Source organism: Schistocerca americana, chromosome 5 (assembly GCF_021461395.2).
Source record: "Schistocerca americana isolate TAMUIC-IGC-003095 chromosome 5, iqSchAmer2.1, whole genome shotgun sequence".
NCBI lineage: Eukaryota > Metazoa > Arthropoda > Insecta > Orthoptera > Acrididae > Schistocerca > Schistocerca americana.
Window position 1 is genome coordinate 672,972,309 of NC_060123.1, and position 23,044 is coordinate 672,995,352.

The 23,044-nt window shown below is 41.1% G+C and overlaps 1 protein-coding gene across 1 annotated transcript in view; it reads left to right on the forward strand.

The window, feature by feature from the left end:
• LOC124616119 (glucosidase 2 subunit beta) overlaps positions 1–23,044 on the forward strand; it is a 191,908-nt gene that overhangs the window by 105,104 nt on the left and 63,760 nt on the right. Inside the window, exon 6 of the mRNA XM_047144383.1 lies at positions 6,718–6,882. Within this exon, the coding sequence (XP_047000339.1) occupies positions 6,718–6,882 (165 nt within the window). The remainder of the gene's footprint in view (positions 1–6,717; positions 6,883–23,044) is intronic.

The window sequence follows — 23,044 nt, forward strand, 5'->3', positions numbered from 1 at the left end:
CTGGCGCCCTTTACACTAGCCTGGTTGAGAGTCTGTATGCAGAAGCTGCCGAATTACTGCTGTCGTACCGCCTTGACTTTCTCCTCAGCAGATGTGCATGCGATTTGTGTGCCATGTATGGCCACACATCTTATGTGTCCCCCTTCAATGACTCCTTTGATCATAAGTATAGGGTGCATCATCTTTTCTTTTGCCACCTGGAGTTCGCTTTCAACTCTTGCTCTGGCAGCTACCTGCCACTTTCCCAATTCATGTGAACCCTTTACCACCTTGGCTTTGTCTGGTAGTACGTGTCCACCTTGGCCTTCATTCTCTTTGTAAGGCCACTACTCCAGCCTCGCTCTGTCGCCTTCAGTTTCATGACCTTCGCATGGAACTTCGTGATAGTACTCTTGTGTACACTGATGCTCTCAGTTTCAGCATGGTGTCAGGTGTGTCTTTATCATTGGCACCAACGTTTTTCCATATCAGCTTCTGGAACACTGCTCAGTATTTGCAGCAAAGCTCTTCGCCCTGTACCAGGCCACACAGTACATCCGGCGACACAGGCTCTTCAATTGCATCATCTTCTCTGACTCTCTCATTGCCTTTTAAAGCCTCTGTGTGCTGTACACAGTCCATTCCTTAGTGCAATGGGTCTAGGAAAGCTGTAACCTGACCTCTCTTGATGGAGCCACTGTGATGTTTATGTGGATTCCTGGGCATGTTGGTCTGACAGGAAACGAGGCTGCTGACACTGCTGCCAAGGCTGCAATCCTCATACCTCAGCGCCCTAGTTCTTACATTCCCTCTGATGATCTCTGTGTTGCCGTCTGTCAGCATATGGTGTAACTTTGGCATCTATACTGGTCCTCCCTTTGTCTGAACAATCGCCAGTTAATTAAGCCTCTCCCAGCAGCTCAGACAAGTTCCTCTCAGCTCTCTCACCATGAGGAGATCAATATAGCTAGGTTGCATTTTGTGCACTGTCTTTTTAGCCATTTGTTTTTTAAGTGCCACTCCCCCACCATTTTGTGCTCATTGCATTCAACCTCTGATGGTCCGCCATTTCCTGACAGAATGCCCTATTTTTAACCATTTATGTTCTTGTTTGTTTGCCGTCTGTGTTATCAGCCATTTTTGTGAACAATGTGCGGACTGTTGACCACGTTTTACTTTTTGTCCATCATGGCAGGATGGTGAAGGACATTTAATTTTTAGCTCAGGACATCCATTTCTCTATGGCATATTTTATAGACATGTCTCCACGTCCGTGTTTTTTTCTCTTCTGTCCATTGAGATTAGCTTGTAGTTGCTCTTAACTCCTCTCCATGTCTTCGTGTTCTACAATTCTGACATGGACGTGTATGACCCTAGTTGTTTTTTTGTGCCCTATGAGAAAACAAACAATAATAATGGGATGCCACAAGACTTTAACCGTCTTTAAATGCATCAGTCAGGTTTTGAGGGGCCAACATTACCTGTCTGCTCCAACGCTATAAAGCCTTCATGCAACACGGATGCCAGTTGATGGATCAGCAAGCCCTTTGTACCTCAAAATGCTCAATGTGATTTACTGCAGGGGCATTAGGCTGTCATCAAGGATGTGTTGCACGAGTCCAGTTGCTAGCTTGTGTCCAAGGCTTGTGAGCGTATGTTCAACATATTCTCCTCATGGTACACCAAACCTATGTGGCTTTTTCTTTTCCTAATCGCCAGCATCCATCTCCATTGTTGGTGGGAGGCTCAGTGGATGGAAGTGAATAATAATGAGCTGCATTCAGTGTGACATTGTCTTACCTCATTCCAACAATGATGTGCCAAAGTAGTCGCCCTTATAAGTCTTAACAGAGGAACATTGCCCATTGACACATGACTTTGTCTTAAGTCGTGAGGAGCCCCCAGTGTGTCACAGGTGTGGAAATACAGCTGTTGACATTATGTGTTTCAATTGAATGTGTTTTATATGATGACATGAGTGCAGATCTGGGTCTCCCACAGTACCTGCCCTCTATTTCAGCTGATAATGAGGCAACTGTGATTTGTGTTTTAAGATTTTGTGGGAGGCCAGGACTTATTCACAGAATGTTGGGTGTAAGATTTTAATGTGTTGCGGAGTGGCTTGGTCACCAAATATTTCTTATTAGTCACCCAGCCATAGTCATTTGCCTCCTTTTTAAATGTAACTATGTCTATATTGTTATCCTATCCTTGATTTTGTATAGTTATTCTACTTTGTTTTGTCATTCTGTTGTAGTTGGTCCTTTATGAACCTCTCAATGTCGTGGGTGTATTTTCAGTATTTGTGTGAAGATGCAATTTGGTTTTAAAATTTGTCATTTTTTAATAGAGAGCACTGATGAAATCGCTGTTTAGTGTCCCTAAAACATGAATCATCATCATCAAACTCTGGAACTGTTTCGTTAATGCTTTGGGAGTTGATCACCAGGATTTTTTTCTGTTTCATCTATGAGGACCATTACCTTGCACTTGACACTAATACTTTTGGGCACCCTGCAACTATATTATCTGCCCTTTTCTCTTTTTAAACAATCCTTGTTCACCCCCCCCCCCCTCCCCCCCCCCCCCCCCCCCCCACACACACACACACACACACACACACACACACACACACCCTTAGGTAGTAGCTGCTGATGGGTAGTGTGTACCTGACCCATTTTGGTGGACCCTGCAATTTTCAGCCCAGTGACTCAAGTCAAGGAAGTCACAGCTCAGTTTCTCATAAAACCCCGATGAACCCCTGTCAGTTATGGGGACAATGCTGCAAATTGTGAATGTGCAGAAATTCCATGAGCAAGGCTGGTCTTCGCAGCCCTTTCTGGCAGTTTGGAATAATCAGAGCATGACCGTGGATCTCAGACAAAGGCATCATTCATTCCAACATTCACCCCAACCTGCAGTTAGTTGCAGCTTGATGCCTCATTGGTTGTCAGTCCAACCTCTTCAACATGCTGAATGTAAACAGAGTGCACAAGTTGATCCTTCCGTCTCTTGCTGTCATGCCCCTAAGTGGTACCACTGTTCGCCATACTTGTGAACTGTTGGTGATTAGCAGACATCCATCCTTTTGGGTTTGGTTCCCCTTGACATGGGACACAGCGTTTTTTCCAACAGGTGAAATCCATCTCAAAAACTTATTAGTTTCAGTTTCAGCGCCATTGAAGACAGCACTTCAAACTAGTTGGTTCTGGGGAGGATGTGTGTAACACCCGTAGTTCTCCCAGGTCCGTGCCTCCGCTGTACAGGGCCCCTAGAACTTCAACTGACATGGCACTATCAGTCAACTGGACACGTGGCGGCGGATTCTGTGCTTCCTGCAAAGAAGACAGCATCTGTTGGAGAGCATAGTACTTGAGATACCTCTGTTACTCTTGGCAGTTCACCCAATAAACCTATTAGGAGCTGCTTCCAATTACCTGACAGCAATCAGACCGATCTTTAGATATTTACAAACAGCAACCAACTCATCTCCTGCCTGAAAGCAGCATAAGTAACAAAAGTCCAATTTCAAACAATGCAAACTCTAGGTAGGAATATCAACAATTTAGGAAAAGATAGATTGCTACTTACCATAAAGAAGACACTTAAATCAGTAAAAAAAAAAAAGAAAAAACACACACACACACACACACACACATAAGCACACCTCACACACACACACATGACCGCCAACTCCAGCATCTCAGGCCAGTATGCCAATAATGAGTGTGTCTCTTTTACTGTTCAAGCTGTGGCCGAAAGCTTTATGTAAGTGTCTTCTAATTGTGCCTGTCTGCAACTTTACGTGTCTTCTTTACAGTAAGTAGCAGTCTGTCTTTTCCTATATTGTTGAAAAGTCCCAATTTTCATGGTGTACTCTTTTTTTCCAGGAAGGTTAGAGTAGAGGCCAGCATGACCATTATTAAATTTTACAATTGCTGTTTTAAAAGAGTGTTGTCACACTGGACTCTCTGGACTTGTAATCTCCATACTTGAGAATTGTCTGTGTATTTTGTCTGTTGGAGTTCTGTTAATTATCATGTTACTTAATGTGTGTGTTATATCTTAGTCTGAAACAGAAAACTAGTCCAGTACTCAATCAGATGGATGTCACATTCTGTAAAGTGTAAAGAATTTCATCCAAATAAACAGTCTGACAAACAGTTTGTTGTACATCTCGCTGATGATTCAAATTTAGTAACATCCTTATCCATAAGAAAGGCAGTGATTATTGTAGGATGGAATTTGCACTACCCTGAAACTACCATCATAGCTAAGTAATTGATGATAGTAATTTGAATAGATTCAAAAATTCTAGGTGTTCAGTTCATACATATTTTCATTGTTACGGCAGACTATTAGTCATCTTACTGTATCATAAAGAAGAGTAGTGTCACATCTGAATGGGGAACTCGAAACTTTCAGCACAGGACTGGAGCATGTAGAGGAACTATGAGTCAAATTTAAAAGGATAATTGACCATGCACTAGGTAGATATGTACCCAGTAGAACAGTTTATAATTGGTGGCACCCTACATGGGTCACAGTCACTTTAAATAAACTTCTAAAGAAATGGAAACTACTGCATAATAGGTGTGAAACAAAGAATAGGGTTATAGATAGGGAGATACTGAATAAAAGGTGTTTGGCTCTAAAGCGAGCAATGCCTGAAGCTTTCAATTACTACCACAGCAGAATATTGTCAAATGATCTTTCAGAAAACCCAAAGAAATTCTGGTCATATATAAAGGTTGTAAGTGGCATCAATAGTTACTGTCCAGTCCGTAGTGAATAAGACAGGAACTGAAAGGGAGGGTAGCAAAGCAAAAGCTGAACTGCGTAACTCAGTTTTCAAATGTTCCTTTACAAAGGAAAAACCAGGAGAATTGCCACAATTTAATCCTCTTACCAATGAAAAGATGAGTGAAATAAGTATTGGTGTCACCGGTGTTGAGAAACAGATGAAATAATTAAAATTGAACAAAGCTCCAGCGGCTGATGGAATTCCTATCAGATTCTCTGCTGAATATAAGGCTGAGTTAGTCCCTCTTCTAACTATAATCTATCGTAGATCCCTTGATCAAAAAACTATGCTCAGTTCTTGGAAAAAAGCACAGGTAACACTCGTCTACAAGAAGGGTAGTACAAGTGATCCCCAAAACTACTGTCCAATATCCTTGATGCTGCAGAGTGAAAATCTCATTTGGGATCCTTGACATTGCTTTGCTGTAGAATCTTAGAAATATTATGAGTTCAAACACAATGGGGTATTTTGAACAGAATGACCTCCTCAAGGCCAGTTACCTTGGATTCTGAAAACATCGATCACGTGAAACCCAACTCGCACTTTTCTCACATGACACACTGAAAGCTTTGGATCAAGGCTTTCAGGTAGATGGAGTATGTGTTGATTGCCGAAAATAATTTGACTCAGTACCACACCTACACTTATTGTCATAAGTATGATCATATGAGGTATCAGGTGATATTTGTAACTGGATTGAGGACTTTTTGGTAGGGAGGATGCAACATGATATCTTGGATGGAGAGTCATTGTCAGATGTATAAGTATCTTCAGGTGTACCACAGGGAAGTGTGTTGATACCCTTACTGTTCATGTATATTAATGATCTTGCAGATAATGTTGATAGCAACTTTTTTTCAGATTACACAGTTATGTGTAGGGAAGTACTATCTCAAAGAAGCACCACATATATTTAATCAGGTGTTTATAAGATTTCAAAGTGGCGTGAAGATTGGCATCTTGCTTGAAATGTTCAGAAATGTAAAACTGAGCTCTTCACAAAATGAAAAAACATAATATTCAATGATTATAATATCAGTGAGTCGCAGCTGGAATTGGCCAGCTAATACAGATACCTGGGTGTAACACTTTGTAGGGATATGAAATGGAATGAACACACAGGCTCAGTTGTGGCTAAAGCCAGAGGTAGACTCCAGTTTATTGGATAAATGCAATCAGTCAACAAAGCAGATTGCTTACAAATCTCTTGTATGACCAATTCTGATACATTGTTACAGTGTGAGGAACCTGTACCAGATAGGACGAACAGTAAGACTGAATGTATACAGAGAAGAGAAGTGTGAATGGTTATAGGTTTGTTTGAGCCTTGGAAGGGAGTCTCAGAGATGTTGAAGAAACTGAACTGGCAGACTCTTGAAGATAAACTATCCTAAGAAGGCCTATTTAAAAAGTTTCAAGAACCGGCTTTAAATGATGATCCTACGAATATACAACCACCACCTACTTATCACTCACATAGGGATCATGATAATAGGGTGAGATTAATTACAGCACATGAAGAGGCGTTTAAGCAATCATTCTTCCAGCACTTAATATATAAATCGAACGGGAAGAAACCCTGATAATCGGTACAATGAGACATACCCTCTGCCGTGAGCATCATAGTGGTTTGCTGAGTATAGATGTAGATGTAGTTATCATATCTGCATGAAAAAAATGAAAAAAAAAAAGTTTGAGAAGATGTTTGTAGTGGTTAACTGGTGTGGGAAATGTGTTCTTGAAACACAATATGTTGATAAACTACAATGCCAAAAGAAGAAATTAGTTAAGCAAGAAATTTAAGGAATATACAGAATTAGAATAGCTATGCACCTACATACAGATGTTGTAAATAATAAATTTGTCAGAATTGTAATAAATTTAAAAGCAATAATATTTTAAAACCTTTACTTTATTAAAATCATTTGTTTTAGTTGTTCTTTGACACCCAGCAAGAAATGGATTGGGATGAGTTCCTTGCAACTGGTTGGCCTAGAATGAGACCATTGTTGCTAATGAACAGCGGTATGTTCAAGCCACCAACAGCAGAATCACCAGATTCATCTGACACACATGAAGAAATAGAAACTTTATCACAGGTAGGCAAATACAGCAAAATTCTTTGTACATTATTATATGTCTGAAATGATTTATTGTTGCTATTTATAATATTTTCTTCAGTAGCTTCAGTTGGAGATACTATGGAAACGTAAATCATCATGAAAAAGTTGGAGTAAAAGTTCCAAGTGTTGATGTTTCAAGATGAGTCAGTGTTACTTCCTCCCACACACTTGTTGCTTAATGACTCTTGCCATTATACTAGAGAACTTTGGTCCTATTTGGAGGAGTGCTTACAGAATTCTTCCCATGAACCATCTGTGAATACAATAGAAGTGAGAAAATAACAACATACCCTTTGCCACAAACTGTATGATGGCTTCTGGAGAAGAAATACAGATTTTCATAAATTACCAACAATCACATTCATTTTTACTTTTCTTGGATTTTAGGAATGTAATAGTGTCAAATTTACCATTGTATTTGCCTGGTGATGAATAGACCTTTCTTGTTGACAGCCTGAGAAGAGTAGACTGGTTTGCACCCACTGTGGGTACAGGGAGGGGGGAGGAGGGTAGAATAGGCCCGAGGTACTCCTGCGTGTCGTAAGAGGCGACTAAAATGAGTCTCACATGTTTCGGCTTTTACATGATGGTCTTCTGTCAGGTTTGACCTCCATCTTTCTAAATTTTCCTGAAGAGCAATCCAGTTGGGGAAGGGCACCTTTGCGCATTGAGATTTTTAGCCCACTTTCTTGTCATCACATTGCAGTCCTGCTCATTCTCCATCTCTTGGGTGAGGACACCTTCCTGGGTGCGTTTGCCACCATGCACAACGCAGTTTCGCTTTTTGCACTGACGATTACCACGGAATTCTTTGCATCTCATGTCCAGCACGGTAGCCAGTCCGTTGGGGTGGGGCCGCCATGTACCCTGTTGGTTGTAGCCCCCTGACAACACAGGGATTGCTCTGCTGATGTATGCACCGTTAACTTTCCATGTATGTCATGGAGTAGATGCCCATCACCCTGGAACATTTGGACCCCGGCAATGGCCATCCTGCTATGTGGCCCTTGCTGAGGCTGGGTGGCGCCCGTGGGGAGAGCCCCTGGTCAAAGTGGATGGCATCAGGGCGGATGACATGCCATGAAGCGTAGTACGTCATCTCTTGCTGGTGGTCCGCCGCCAGCAGTCTCGAAGCAGGAAAAGTCTAACTTCAGTGCGAAGAAATCTGACCCCAAATCATTCCCCTCCCTGGCCACACATTTTGAGGAATGCCAAGGTAAGGATGGCAGAGAAGCTTATTCGCCCTACAAGAATTGATAGGGAATCTTTCATGTCCATGAAACCTCAGTTTTTTGTGGAGCATTTGGAGGACAAGTTTGGAGAGATGGAGGGCTTATCCAAAATGTGCTCTGGGTTACTCTTGATAAAAACAGCATCCTCTGCCCTGTCACAGGCATTACTCGCTTGTGACAAGTTGGGGGATGTTTCTGTTACCATCACACCCCAGAAGAGCTTAAATATGGTCCAGAGTATCATATTCCACAGGGACCTTCTTTTGCAGTCTGACAATGAGTGGCATGCCAATTTAGAGCGCCAAGGTATTCGTTTCATCCAGCACATCCGTCAGGGTCTCAGGGATAATTAGGTTGTCACCAAGTGCCTTCATCTTCACCTTCAAGGGCGACACATTGCCCAAGAAGGTCAAGGTGATGGTCTACCGCTGTGATGTCAAGCCATATATACCTCCCCCTATGCGGTGCTTAGAGTGCTGGAAGTTTGGCCATTTGTTTTCTCGCTGTACTTCGAGCATCACATGTCAAGATTGTGGACGTCCATCACATCCCAATACTCCATGTGCCCCACCTCCCATCTGTGTCAACTGCAGAGAGCATCATTCACCTTGCTTGCCAGACTGTAGGATTTTACGGAAAAAGAGGAAACTCGTGGAATAGAAGACCCTGGACCGACTGACCTACACTGAGACTAAGAGGAAATTTGAGCACCTACATCCTTTGGCTATGACCTCCTCTTACACCGCCCTACGAGAATAGTAGTCGCCCCATCAGTTCCACGCATTCCTGTCACCTCTCAGAAGCAGAAGACTACACCTGATCCCTTGATTGGGGGAGGGGGGGGGGGGGGGGGGGAAAGGCGGGGGGTACTTCCCTCTCTGTTACTCTTGCACCACCTACTTAAGGAGCAACACCCCCTCAACCATCAGGGATATCAGTCCCCACTTCTCAGCCGGAGAAGCGTAACTCTTCTTCGGCTCCTCTCGCTAGGAAGAGGTCCCTCAGGTCACTCCCTTCCCAGGTTTCTGCTAGTGGGAAAGATGACGCCTGCCAGTGGTTGAAGAGCCCAAAAGCAGCCGGTCATAGGGCTTTATGCTCATCCTTAGTCTCGGAGACTGAATCAGTTAAGTCTTCCCAGCCAGGAAACCAAAGGAGAAGCAGGAGAAATCAAAAAAGAAGGTCCCCAATACCAAGGGAATTGCATTGGCACCCACAACACCACTACCTACAAGCTCTGCGTCTGCGGATGAGGTAAAGATTCTGGCGTCCGCTGAGGACCTGTATCTCGCCGGTTGCTCAGACACAATGGATATAGATAGACTGCTGATGCAAAAAGTCAGTGGCAGCAGGTGACACTGAGGCGTAAACTGTCTCATTAAATGTGCCATGCCTTCCCAGTCTCACGATGACATCGTCCAGTGGAATTGCGGCGGTTTTTTCCGCTGCCTGTCTGAGCTATGGCAACTGTTAAGCTTTACACCTGCTTTCTGCATTGCCCTCCAGGAAACCTGGTTCCCGGCTATGTGGACCCCTGCCCTCTGTGACTATAAGGGATAGTGCAGGAACCATAGTGACTATAATTGTGTGTCAGGTGGAGTTTGCGTTTATATCCTAAACTCAGTCTGTAGTGAAACTGTGCCCCTTCAAACTCCTCTTGAAGCTGTGGCTGTCAGAATAAGGATGCCACAGGAAATAACTGTCTGCAATGTATATCTTCCTCCAGATGGTGCATCCCTGAATGTATTACCTGCACTGATTGATCAACTCCCTTACTTTTGGGAGATTTTAACGCTCATAACCCCCTTGTCGGGTGGCCCCGTGCTTACTGGCTTGCTGCCCACATCTTATAACTTAACTGTCTTAGTTTGACCTTTGTCTCTTAAATACTGGGACTGCCACACATTTCAGTGTGGCTCATGGTAGTTACTCAGCCATTGATTTATCAATTTGCAGACCATGACTTCTCACATCTATCCACTGGAGAGCACATGACGACCTGTGTGGTAGTGACCACTTCCCCATCTTCCTGTCACTGCCCCAGCGTCAGGTCCATGGATGCCTGCCTAGATGGGCTTTAAACCAGGCTGGGGAACTTTCACTCTGCTGTCACTGTTGAATCTCCCCCACACAGTAACATCGATATGATGATTGAGCAGGTGACTACAACTATTGTTTCTGTGGCAGAAAACACTCTCCCTTGCTCTTTAGGGTGCCCCCGGCGAAAGGCAGTTCCTTGGTGGTCGCCGGAAGTCACTGGAGCAGTTAAGGAGTGTCAGTGAGCTCTACAGCAGCATAAGTGGCACCCTTCCCTGGAGCACCTCGTAGCCTGTAAATGGTTCCGTGCCCGTGTTCGCCAACTTGTCAAACAACGGAAGCAGGAGTGCTGGGAGAAATATGTCTTGACCATTGTTTGCCGTGCGTCACCTACCCAAGTCTGGGTAAAGATCAAACGTGTTTTCGGGTACCATACCCCAACAGATGTTCCCAGTGTTAACATAAATGTCGTGTTATCTACTGATGCAAATGCGATTGCTGAGCACTTTGCTGTGCACTATGCTCAAGCCTCTGCATTGGAGAATTAGCCTCCAGCTTTTTGCACTCTCAAGTGGCGGCTGGAAGGGAGAGTCCTCTTGTTCACTACATGCCACAGTGAATCCTATAGCGCTCCCTTTACAGAGTGGAAGCTCCTCAGTGCCCTTGCCCATTGCCCCAACACAGGTCCTGGACCAGATCGGATCCACAGTCAGATGATTAAACATCTCTCATGTGATGTCAAGCGACATCTCCTTGTAATCTTCAACCGGATCTGGTGCAATGGCATTTTTCCATCGCAATGATGGGAGAGCACCATCATTCTGGCGCTCAAACCCAGTAAAAACTCGCTTAATGTGGATAGCTATCGGCCCATCAGCCTCACCAACATTTTTTGTAAGCTGCTGTAATGTATGGTGTGTCGGCGGTTGGGGTGGGTCCTGGAGTCATGTGCTCTACTAGCTATATGTCAGGATGGCTTTCGCCGGGGTTGCTCTATCACTGATAATCATGTGTCCCTCATGTCTGCCATCTGAACAGACTTTTCCAGACACCATCACCTGGTTTCTGTCTTGTTTGATTTACGAAAAGCGTATGACACTACCTGACGACATCATATCCTTGCCACATTATACGAATGAGGTCTCCGAGGCCCGCTCCCGATTTTTATTCAAAATTTCCTGTTGCTTTGTACTTCCTATGCCCAAGTTGGTGCCTCCCATATTCCCCGCCGATATCCCACAGAACGAGGTCCCGCAGGGCTCTGTATTGAGTGTCTCTCTATTTTTAGTGGCCATTAATGGTCTAGCAGCAGCTGTAGGGCCATCCATCTCACCTTCTCTGTTTGCAGACGACTTCTGCATTTTGTACTGCTTCACCAGTACTGGTGTTGCTGAGTGGCACCTACAGGGAGCCATCCATAAGGCACAGCCGTGGGCTCTAGCCCACGGTTTCCAGTTTTTGGCTGCAAAGTCATGTCTTATGCACTTCTGTTGGTGTCCTACCGTTCATCCGGAACCGGAACTTTACCTTAATGATGATCCAGTCATTGTAGTGGAGACGTATCAATTCTTAGGACTTACCTTCATCAGCTTAAGCAGAATTGCTGGCAACACCTCAAAGCCCTCTGCTGCCTGAGCAACACCAACTGGGGTGCAGATCGCTCTACGCTGCTGCATCTCTACAGAGCCCTTGTTCAATCCTGCCTTGACTATGGGAGCCTGGTTTATGGTTTGGCGGCGCCCTCAGTGTTGCGATTACTCGACCCAGTGCACCACTGTGGCATTCGCCTAGCGACAGGAGCTTTTAGGACGAATCCGGTGACCAGTGTCCTGGTGGAGGTTAGGTGAGCACAACTGCTGGCCAGTTATGTTGCGCACATTCGTAGTTCTCCTGCACATCTGAATCACTGTCTTCTTTTCCCACCCACGGCAGTTCATCTGCCACATCGACGGCCTAGGTCAGGGTTTCCAATTGCACTTCGTGTCTAATCCCTTCTTTCTGAACTAGAGTCCTTGCCTTTACCATCTATTCTTGGGGTCCATTCACGTACACCTCCTTCGTGTATACCTAGGCTGCGGCTTCACCTGGACCTTTCACTTGGCCTTAGGACTCAGTTAACCCCTCAGCTCTCCGCTGCCACTTCCTCTCGATTCTTGACCTGCACCATGGCCATGAAGTGGTTTACACTGATGGCTCGATGGCTGATGGTCACGTCAGCTTCATGTATGTCCATGGAGGACATACTGAACAGCATTGCTTGCCTGATAGGACTCTGTGGTTCTCTGCCCGCTCCACATTTGCCTCCCTTGGGTGACACACGGCTATCTCCTGCGCTGTGATGACCCAACTCAGTGTCAGTCCGGCACCCGGCTGATAGTGGCCCCTATCTGACAGTGGCCCCTATCTTGGCGAATTGTCCTTCTTTGGCTGCGCTGCGATGGACTCTTCAGTTACCGGACTCGTTGCCATGAATTTTAGCTGACAACGCCTCATCGGCTAATTTAGTTTTACATTTTATACTTGACCGTGGGTTTCATCATTCTATGTAAGTTTTAGCACATGTCCTTTGTCCCTTTGTGTTCTCCACTCTAATGCTTTTAGGGTGGATTTTTTAAATGTGTCACAGAGTGTCTGGCTTTTCCTTTTTATTCTTGTGGTCGGCCAGCCACGCTCGTCTGCTCTCCTGTTTTTACCCCTTCTACCTGTTTCTTGCTTCTCTCTGTGGTTTTCTTTTCCTGCTTTGTCCATAGTAGTGTTGGTTGTCCTTTTGTCGTTCTTCTGGTTCTTCCTTTCTCCTGTCATTGTGCTGTACGTCTCCTTTCTTTTCTTCTTTCCTTTGTGTAATTGTTTTACCAGGAACAAGGGACCAATGACATCGCAGTTTTGTCCCCCCCCCCCCCCCCTCCTCTTTTAAACCAACCAACTGGTTTGCCGATAGTAATACTCAGCTGTTGTGACTTTTATCAGTTGTAACCACATGTAAACGTCTCTCAGCCACTTCCTTAAAGCGTATTTCGTTGCAGAATAATAAATCACTCCTGTAGTAGCTTGAAAGGTTTAACTCTCTTGAATTGTAATAGTCTTTATTTATTTTATTGCAGTTGCTGTATGCTTGCAGGATATATGCACAGGAGAAAAAACTTTTGTTGGTGGATTTAGTTTCCTACAAACCTTCTTTGCTTTTCCATATGATCACTGTTTGCTTTTCTATGTATTTTTCGTGCCGGCAGGTGTGGATGTGTGTGATGTCTTTAGGTTAGTTAGGTTTAAGTATTTCTAAGTTCAAGGGGGACTGATGACCACGGATGTTAAGTCCCATAGTGCTCAGAGCCATTTGAACCATTTTTTGCATTTTTTGTAATATTGCACTAGCTTCTTTAACCCATCTACGTTGAAGTCCTGCCTGGGAACTGAATCAGTTGACAACAACGGTCTTGAGTTTCTTGTCACCCTTCAAGCCATTGTCAGCCAAGCCAGTGTTTTCAGTGATGGGTCGTGCGTGATCAGTGATGGGTCGTGCGTGATGACTGTAGAATGGGTAGTTGAAAACTTCCGTGGTAGCCATCATAGTTTGACAAGTAAGGAGGTTACTCTCTCTCTCTCTCTCTCTCTCTCTCTCTCTCTCTCTCTCTCTCTCTCTCACTCACTCACTCTCATTGCCAGCTGTTATTTTGATTCCACATTGATATAGGATGTTTCATCTCTTCACCTGTGAGAAAGTGGGAAAAAAATCCTCCCCATCTTGTCGACAGGGGTTTAAAAATGCTTATCTGCTTGACATTCTTTGCTTTTTGTTTTGCGCACTAACTATATTTGGTACCTCTATTGCATACAATTTGCAATACCTGAGGTTTTGTGTAAGAGTTGTGTAGAGAGCAATGTGTTAAACATGAGGAAATTGCCAGAGCACCAGTGATGAATTATGAATGAAAACTCAGTTTTTGGTCCACTTGTCGAACAAATACGCTGACCTGTGTACTGCACATGGCTTTCAAAGCCATTGTTGTTCACTTTCATCTACAGTCAAACTACTGAATCAAAACGATAACTTTTATGGCTGCATAAGCAATCAGTAGACGTCTCTGCTCTTTTATGTATGTATTTATTTCTTTCTTTATTTATTTACACGTCAAGTTCTGTAGGACCAAATTGAGGGACAAATCTCAAAGGTCATGGAACGTGTCAGTACATGAAGTCACAACTTAAAAGGAATAACAGATAAAAATAAAATAGCAGATAAAAATAAAGGAATAACAGATAAAAATAAATGTTTATGGACCAGGGTGTCTACGACCCGGGGCAACCGGGAGATCTGGGAAAAACCCGGGAATTTTTTTATCCTGGAGAAAACCGGGAAAAACCTGGAAATCTTTTTGAGTTCCAGGAATTTTTCATTGTTTTAGTTTTCAGTTAGATTTTTGTGATTTTGACTGGTAAGAACAAATACTCTAACAAAAAAATTTACTGTATTCTGCTTCTGCAGAATAATACTGCAGCAACAAAACATGGACGAGAGAAAGAAAACGAAAATAAAACTTAAGTCGCAAAGAAAATGCGCCATGTACAACAACAAAGCACAGTGCTCATACAAGCATCTGCCAACAGCAAACTGTGTCAAAGCCTTCAGGAAGACTGTGCAGTGCTTCTTAACAACAAATTGCCTCCAATGAGCGTGACGTGACAGTTTTTTTTTTTTTACATTAGATTCGTTTTAATGCAAGATCTTTTAATGTTTCACACGGACAAACATGCCGGCTTCCTGCGTCATCGTAGCTGTGCAAGTGCAGTGACGCCTGTTATCTGGTGCTCTCTGGCAACTGCTGAAACGTACCTTTCAAATAGGTCACGGAAAAATATTGTGAATATTGCTTTGAAAAGCGTTACTGTCAAAGTAAATTTCCTTTTATGTAAGATAAACTATGTGAGAGAGAGTACGACGATTTTCTTAAACCACAGAGCGTTTGACTCTCATTTAAAAATCAGCTCTTTGGGTACGACCATATGAAAAATTTCGAGCCCAGAAGATCAGACATTTACGTCGTTATTAAAAAAATTTACTGGCACATTTATGTGATGTATGACGCGCAAAAAAGATCAACAATGTATGTGGAAGCTTAGCTTCTCTTGCAGCTTATTAATCTTAGAGACCAATATTATATTTGATAGCTTTGCTTTTCTTGTAGCAACAATTGTACATTAATTTAAGCCAGCAATTTTTCTTATTTGTGTGTTCGCGCTACTTAAGAGTGATCTTGCTATTGGCTGACTACATCACATGTCAAATGCTGTCATCAGCTGGCGAGATCAGGTGACATGAGCTGTGACTGACTTACAAAAGCGCATCACAATCTCGATTTTAATGCTTCAGAAAGTAACATGCGGTGTTTGGTGGAATTCGAATTTATACCTTCGTAACACGGAACTATGCAGTGTATATGTTGCTGCACATCAAAGAGCTTTCCAAAACGTGTTTTTTCCCCTGAGTTTCATTTTCTAAAGTGCCGGGAAATTCTACGCCGGTGTATAAAACCGTAAACCGTCTATCGACCTGCCAGCGCTTTTGTTCGGTAAGTCACCTCATCTTTGTTTTTATATATAAACCATAAAAGGATTGATAAGTGCCGAGAAAAAGTATACTGTCACTTAACACGGAAAAAAGTGTATTTTCACCTGGGAGAAAGTGTATTTTCAACCGGGAAATCCGGGAAAAATCCGAGAATTATTTTTCCTTGTCCATGTAGACACCCTGATGAACCCAAAAAAAGTCAAGCCATAAGTTTAAGTAAACACAATTAAAATACAAGACTCAGCTTAATTTTTCAAGGAATTGTGCGACAGAATAGAGGGAGTGACCTATGAGGAAACTCTTCAACTTTAATTTGAAAGAATGTGGATTACTGCTAAGATTTTTTGATTCTTGTGGTAGCTTACTGAAAATGGATGCAGCAGTATACTGCACACCTTTCTGCGCAAGAGTTAAGAATGTCCGGTCCAAATGCAGGTTTGATTTCTGCCTAGTATTAACTGAGTGAAAGTTGCTTATTCTTGGGAATAAGCTAATATTGTTAACAAGAAATGATAATAAGGAATATATATATTGAGAGGCCAATGTCAGAATACCCAGACTCGTGAACAGGGGTTGACAAGAGGTTCGTGAACTTCACCACTTATTGCCCGAACTGCCTATTTCTGAGCCAAAAATATCTTTTTAGAATGGGAAGAGTTACCACAAAATATAATACCATACGACATAAAGGAATGAAAATAAGCAAAGTAGACTAATTTTCGTGTTGAACGATCACTTACATCAGATCCATTTGAATAGTAAAAATGGCAGCATTAAGTCTTTGAACAAGATCCTGAACACGGGCTGTCCATGACAGTTTACTCTTTATCTGAACACCTAGAAATTTGAACTGTTCAGTTTTACTAATCATATGCCCATTCCGTGAAATTAAAATGTCAGGTTTTGTTGAATTTTGTGTTAGAAACTGTAAAAACTGAGTCTTACTGTGATTTAGAGTTAGCTTATTTTCTACAAGCCACGAACTTATGTCATGAATTGCACTATTTGAAACCAACCCAATGTTGCACACAACATCCTTTATTACCAAGCTAGTGTCATCAGCAAACAGAAATATTTTAGAGGCCAATGTCAAAATACCCAGGCTCGTGAACAGGGGTTTTAGAGTTACCTGTAATACTAGAGGGCACATCATTTATATAAATAAGGAACAGGAATGGCCCCAACACTGTTCCCTGGGGAACCCCCCATTTGACCGTACCCCACTCAAACCCCACATCACAGCCATTCTCAACACTGTCAATAATGAGCTTTTGTTGTCTCTTGCTAAAGTAAGAGGTGAACCAGTTGTGAGCTACTCCCGTATTCCGTGATGGTCCAACTTCTAGAGCAATATTTTGTGATAACACAATCAAATGCCCTAGTTAAATCAAAAAATATGCCTAGTGTTTGAAACTTTTTGTTTAACCCATCCAGTACCTCACAGAAAAAAGAGAATATAGCATTTTCAGTTGTTTAACGACTTCTAAAGCCCAACTGTACATTTGATAGCAAGTTGTGCGATATAAAATGATCAATTATTCTTATATAAACAGCCTTTTTGATAACTTCAGCAAACTCTGATGGCATAGAAATAGGTCTAAATTTGTTTGTATTATCCCTTTCTTCCTTTTTGTAAAGCAGCTTTAATACTGAGTACTTCAATTGTTCAGGAAACTGGCCATTCCTAAAGGAAAAATTACAAATGTGGCTATATACGTGGCTAACATGTGCAGCACAGTACTTTAATATTCTGCTCTGAACTCCATCATATCCATGAGAGTCCTTAGTCTTCAGTGATTTAATTATTGACTCAATCTCCCCTTGTCTATACCACAGAGGAGCATTTTGGACACCAATCTTGGAAAGGCATTTGCCAAGAGAGTTATACAATTACTTGTAGAAACTAAATTTTTATTTAATTTGCCAGCAGTGGTCAGAAAATTATTTTTAAGTGCTGTACATATATCTGATTTATCAGTAAGAGAAATATTTTTACTACGAACTGACTTTATATCGTTGACCTTGTACTGCTGACCAGACACTTCCTTCACAACTGACCGTATCTTTTCAATTTTATCCTGTGAATTAGCTATTCTATTTGCATACCACACTCATTTTGCCTTCCTAATAACATTTTTAAGCACCTTACAGTACTGTTTATAATGGGCTACTGTAGTTTGTGACTACTTCTAACATTTTGACATAATTCCCACTTTGTTCTACATGATATCCTTAAGCCACTAGTTAGCCACCCAGGCTGTCTTTTAGTGTTAGTACTCTGTTTAGAATGTTCTAATAGGGAAAGCAACTCTCAAAGAGCATGAGATGTGTGTTAAGGAAACCATTATATTTGTCATCTATGTTATTGGCACTATAAGTACATTGCCACACACTATTGCTGTTGGATTAGCTTTGCTATGAAGTTTGTAATTATATGTGACATTTGTACAAAAGCCTTTTAGTGTTAAAATTTGTGCATCATGATCTGAAAGGCCATTTACCCTTTTTCTAACAGAATGGCCATTTAGTAATGAAGAATGAATAAAAATATTGCCTATGGTTCTGCTATTGTTCCCCCGCACCCTAGTTGGTAAAAACATAATCTGCTTCAGATCATATGGATTTAAAAGATCTACCAACATCCTTTTTCTTGCACCATCATATACAAAAGTAATATTGAAGTCACCACATATAACTAATTTCTGGTACTTTCTATAAAGTGAATCAAGAACACTCTCTAGCTTGAGCAGAAATGCAACATCATTTAAATATAAGAAAATAGTCCTTACTTTGTGAATATGCCTCATAAGATATTATGTGAGTAGTACCAGAGACATTGTAGCTATTATTTCAGCATGAAATGCACATTTCCTCACAACAGTAATGCTCAGTGAACCTGCGTAATGATTTCTTGATTGCTTTACTTTCACCATATGAAGGCTGTTTGAGCATTTCAAATTCCACATTTAATGCTTTTTTTTTTGGCCTTCAAATTCTTTCTACAAGGAGGGGGGGGGGGGGGGGGGGGGTTGCAGAGTGCATCTACCCCAGCTCACATGTTGAGGGAATCATTACCTACTCAGTTCATTGTTATCTTTATTACACCAGAACATTCCGGGACTCAGAAATAAAGTTGATGAACTACTCATTTGTATTCATGAAATGAATTCATCTAACCAAATTGGCATAATCTGCCTCTCTGAACATCAAGTGACTACTGGTATAGATATGTTAGACATTTCAGGATTTAAGCTAGCTTCCTACTTCTGCAGAGTAGATATGGATGGAGGAGGAGTTGCCACATTTATTAAAAACTGCCATAAATTCAGGAACATTGACATTAATAAATTCTGTTTAGAGCAGCATCTGGAAGCATGTGCAACAGAAGTTGAGTTCCATAACAGATCCTATATAATAGTAACTATTTACTGAGCACCTGCAAGAAATTATAATCTATTTATAAATCATCTAGAAGCTCTTTGGGTTATTTAACAGGAAGAAACAAAGAAATTTTGATTGCTGGTGACTTTAATACAGATTTTCTAATGCAATCTTCCAGTAAACATTTACTGCAGTTAGTAATGTTGTCTTTCAATCTAACTCTCACTATAAACTTTCCAACTAGGATCACTAAATCCTCAAGGACAGCCATTGATAACGTTCTTATAGACAAATCAAAGGAATAAAACCTGTACTAAATGGACTATCAGATCATGACATGCAGCTCCTTGTTTTAGATGTAAATTCTAAGCAGATTATCAAGACTGCTAAATCTGAGTACAGGAGAGCAGTCAATCAACCAAAAATTGAGTGTTTTAGAAAACTGCTCAAAGATATGAACTGGAAAGATGTTTATAGTGCTCATGACATGAATGAAATGTATAACACATTCATGAACAATGTTAGTACCACACTGAAAACTGTTTTCCTCTAAAAGTTACTCAAATTAAACAGAAGTCTATAATAAAACCATGGATTACACAAGGAATAAAGATTTCCTGTAAGACAAAAAGGAAAATGTTTCTGTCAACCAAGAATAGCTCCAATGCTGATGATTTAGCTAAATACAAGGAATACTGTAAAATATTAAAAAAAGTAATTCAGACATCTAAACAAATGCACTAAGAGAAGAAGATAGCAATGTCAGGGAACAAAATAAAAACAATATGGGAAATAGTGAAAGAGGAGACTGGATAGAACCAGAAAGGAACAGGAGCAAGTAGCATTAAGGGTAGATGACACATTAGTAACCGATGGGCATAGTGTGGCAAAACTGTTCAACAAGTACTTTATATCCGTTACTGATAGAATGGGATTGTCAGGATCAGTAAATAATGCCCTTGAATATCTGAAACTAGCCTTTACAAATAGCTTCAGGTACGTGAATATGTCACTCATTTCACCAAACGAAATAACGTCTTTAATAAAAACTTTACAAACAAAGCATTCTAGTGGTTATGGTGAAATATCAGCAAAGTTAATCAAGGCATGTTCTTGTGAGTTTAGTACAATTCTAAGTTACTTGTGTAACCAGTCAATTATAACTGGGACATTTCCTGACTGGCTAAAATATGCGGATGTTAAGCCTCTATTCAAGAAAGGGGATAGAGAGATACCATCAAACTACAGACCGATTTCACTTTTGCCAGCATTATCAAAAATTTTAGAAAAAGTAATGCACAGGCAGCTTCTCAACCATCTAACCACAAATAACGTATTATCAAGAACACAGTTTGGATTTCTGGAGGGTTCTGATATCGAGAAGGCTACACCTACAGTGAAAATGTACTTAATTCATTAAATAACAAATTGCAAGCAGCAGGTATTTTCTGTGATTTGTCGAAGGCATTTGATTGTGTGAACCACAACATCCTTTTAAATAAATTAGAATTCAATGGTGTCACGGGCAGTGCTGCAAAATGGTTCAAGTCATACCTTGCTAACAGGAAACAAAAGGTGTCAGTGCAAGGGACTAGTGAATTAAGTCATCAGTCATTATCAGAATGGGAGAAATTACATGTAGTGTCCCACAAGGATCCATCTTAGGGCCATTGCTTTTTCTGGTGTACATTAAAGATCTCTCATCAGTTACACTGCCAGAAGCAGAGTTCGTTTTGTTTACAGGTGTCACAAGTATTGCAATAAATAGTATGTTGAATGTAGTTCTAGAAATATCTGCTAATGATATTTTCATGGATATTAATAAATGGTTTAAAGCCAACTCACTGGCATTAAACTTCAAAAATACTCACTATATGCAATTCAGAACCTGTAAGAGGTTTCCACCCAGGATATGCATAAAGTATGAAGAAGAGCAGATAGAAGAGGTTGACAGTCTTAAATTCCGGGAATTACAACTTGATAATAAATTCAATTGGGCAGTTGGGAGGAGCACACCACAGAACTGCAGAAACGCCTTAACAAACCTGTATTTGCAATTCGAGTGTTAGCAGATATAGGCGACATAAAAACGAAAAAGCTTGCATACTTTGCCTACTTTCATTCCAAAATGTCATATGGTATAATATTTTGGGGTAACTCTTCAAGTCAAACAAAAGTTTTCAGAGTCCAAAAGCGTGTAACACATATTATTTGTGGAGTAAATTCACGGACGTCCTGTAGAAACCTTTTCAAAGAACTGTGTATACTAACTACTGCCTCTCAGTATATTTACTCCTTAATGAAAGTTGTCCTAAATAATATATCTCTTTTTCCAACAAGCAGCTCAGTTCATACATACAATACCAGGAACAAAAATGATCTGCACAAGGACTTAAAAGCACTTACTTTAGTTCAAAAAGAGGTCCACTACTCAGGAACACTCATCTTCAATAATTTGCCAGCAAACATAAAAAATTTAGTTACAAATAAAGATCAGTTTAAAAGGAGCCTGAAAGACTTACTAGTGGCAAACTACTACTACTCCATTGATGAATTTTTTAATAGAGACAAATGATGTATATACTCATACTATTAGTATTGTTATTTCAGCTTAAAGGAAAAAAAAATGATGTGTTGTATACACTCATACTATTAGTATTGTTACTTCAGCTTAAAAAACCATGTTCCACATCCATGAGGATTTCCTCAGCACGGATCTATGGAACGAAAAACTAATCTAATCTAATCACTGTTCTTTGTAAGTAATTTCTTGTGACAGTGTCACAGCTGTTGATCGAATTGTATCTTTGAGTTGGAAAACTCCTCCTAGCTTGTTGATTATGTGGATAAAGGGACTAATAATCATTCCATTCAGTCCCTTGAAAACCTTCCATATATTTAATTCTTCCCATAGCAATTTACACAATGTGTGCACTATAACTTTTCACATGAAACTTCCTGGTACAATGAAAGTATTTTAAAGTATGTGTTGCGCTGTGAATCAAGCCGATGACCTTTGTTGTGAAGGCGGATTTGAACTACACTTGTCTAGCCAATTAGTAGAGGACTTGCCCGTGAGGGGAAAATGTCTCCGATCTGCCAGACAGAAAATTTCAAATCAGTCCACACTCTGCTGCAGAGTGAGAATTCATTGTGGAACTTTTCGCATCTTGTGCAGGCTGTAGTGAGCAGAGTGATTGGTAGAAGTTGGTATGGGGTTAGTATGAATCTTTTGTAGCAAACAATTACTGCCTGTGGTAGTGTTGATAATAGTATTTGTTGTAATTTTTAGCAATAAGATTTCAGTTTTGATTATATGAAACATTCCAGTAATTGTAACCTATGAGTGTAACTTCTGCATTTGTAAAAGTGCAGAACACAGATAACATAAATTTTTTTCTCTTTTATATCTACATCTATACCTAAATCAACATCAGTTCTTTCCAAACCAGTGTGAAGTACGTGATGGGGTACTCTCCGTTGTACCACTGATCGCATTTCTTCCAACTCCAGTTGCGTATGGATCCTGGGAAGAATGACTGCTGAAATGCTTATGCGCATGTCATAATTAATGTAATATTATCTTCACAGTTCGTATTTCGATAATAGTGTGTTCCTGGATTCCTTACTTAGTACTGGTTCTTGAAATTTCAAAAGTAGGCTGTTACGGGATAATTGGCATCTATTTTCAAGTGTCTACCAGGCCATGCTTTTCAGCATTTCCTTACATGTGTTGTTTGCTTTGCAAGAGTAGTTTGTATGTGAGGCAGAGGTTATGTACATCCATCCCGAACATACACTATGTGATCAAAAGTATCCAGACATCTGGCTGAAAATGACTTATAAGTTCGTGGTGCCCTCCATCGGTATTGCTGGAATTCAATAAGGTGTTTCCCCACCTTTAGCCTTGATGACAGCTCCCTCT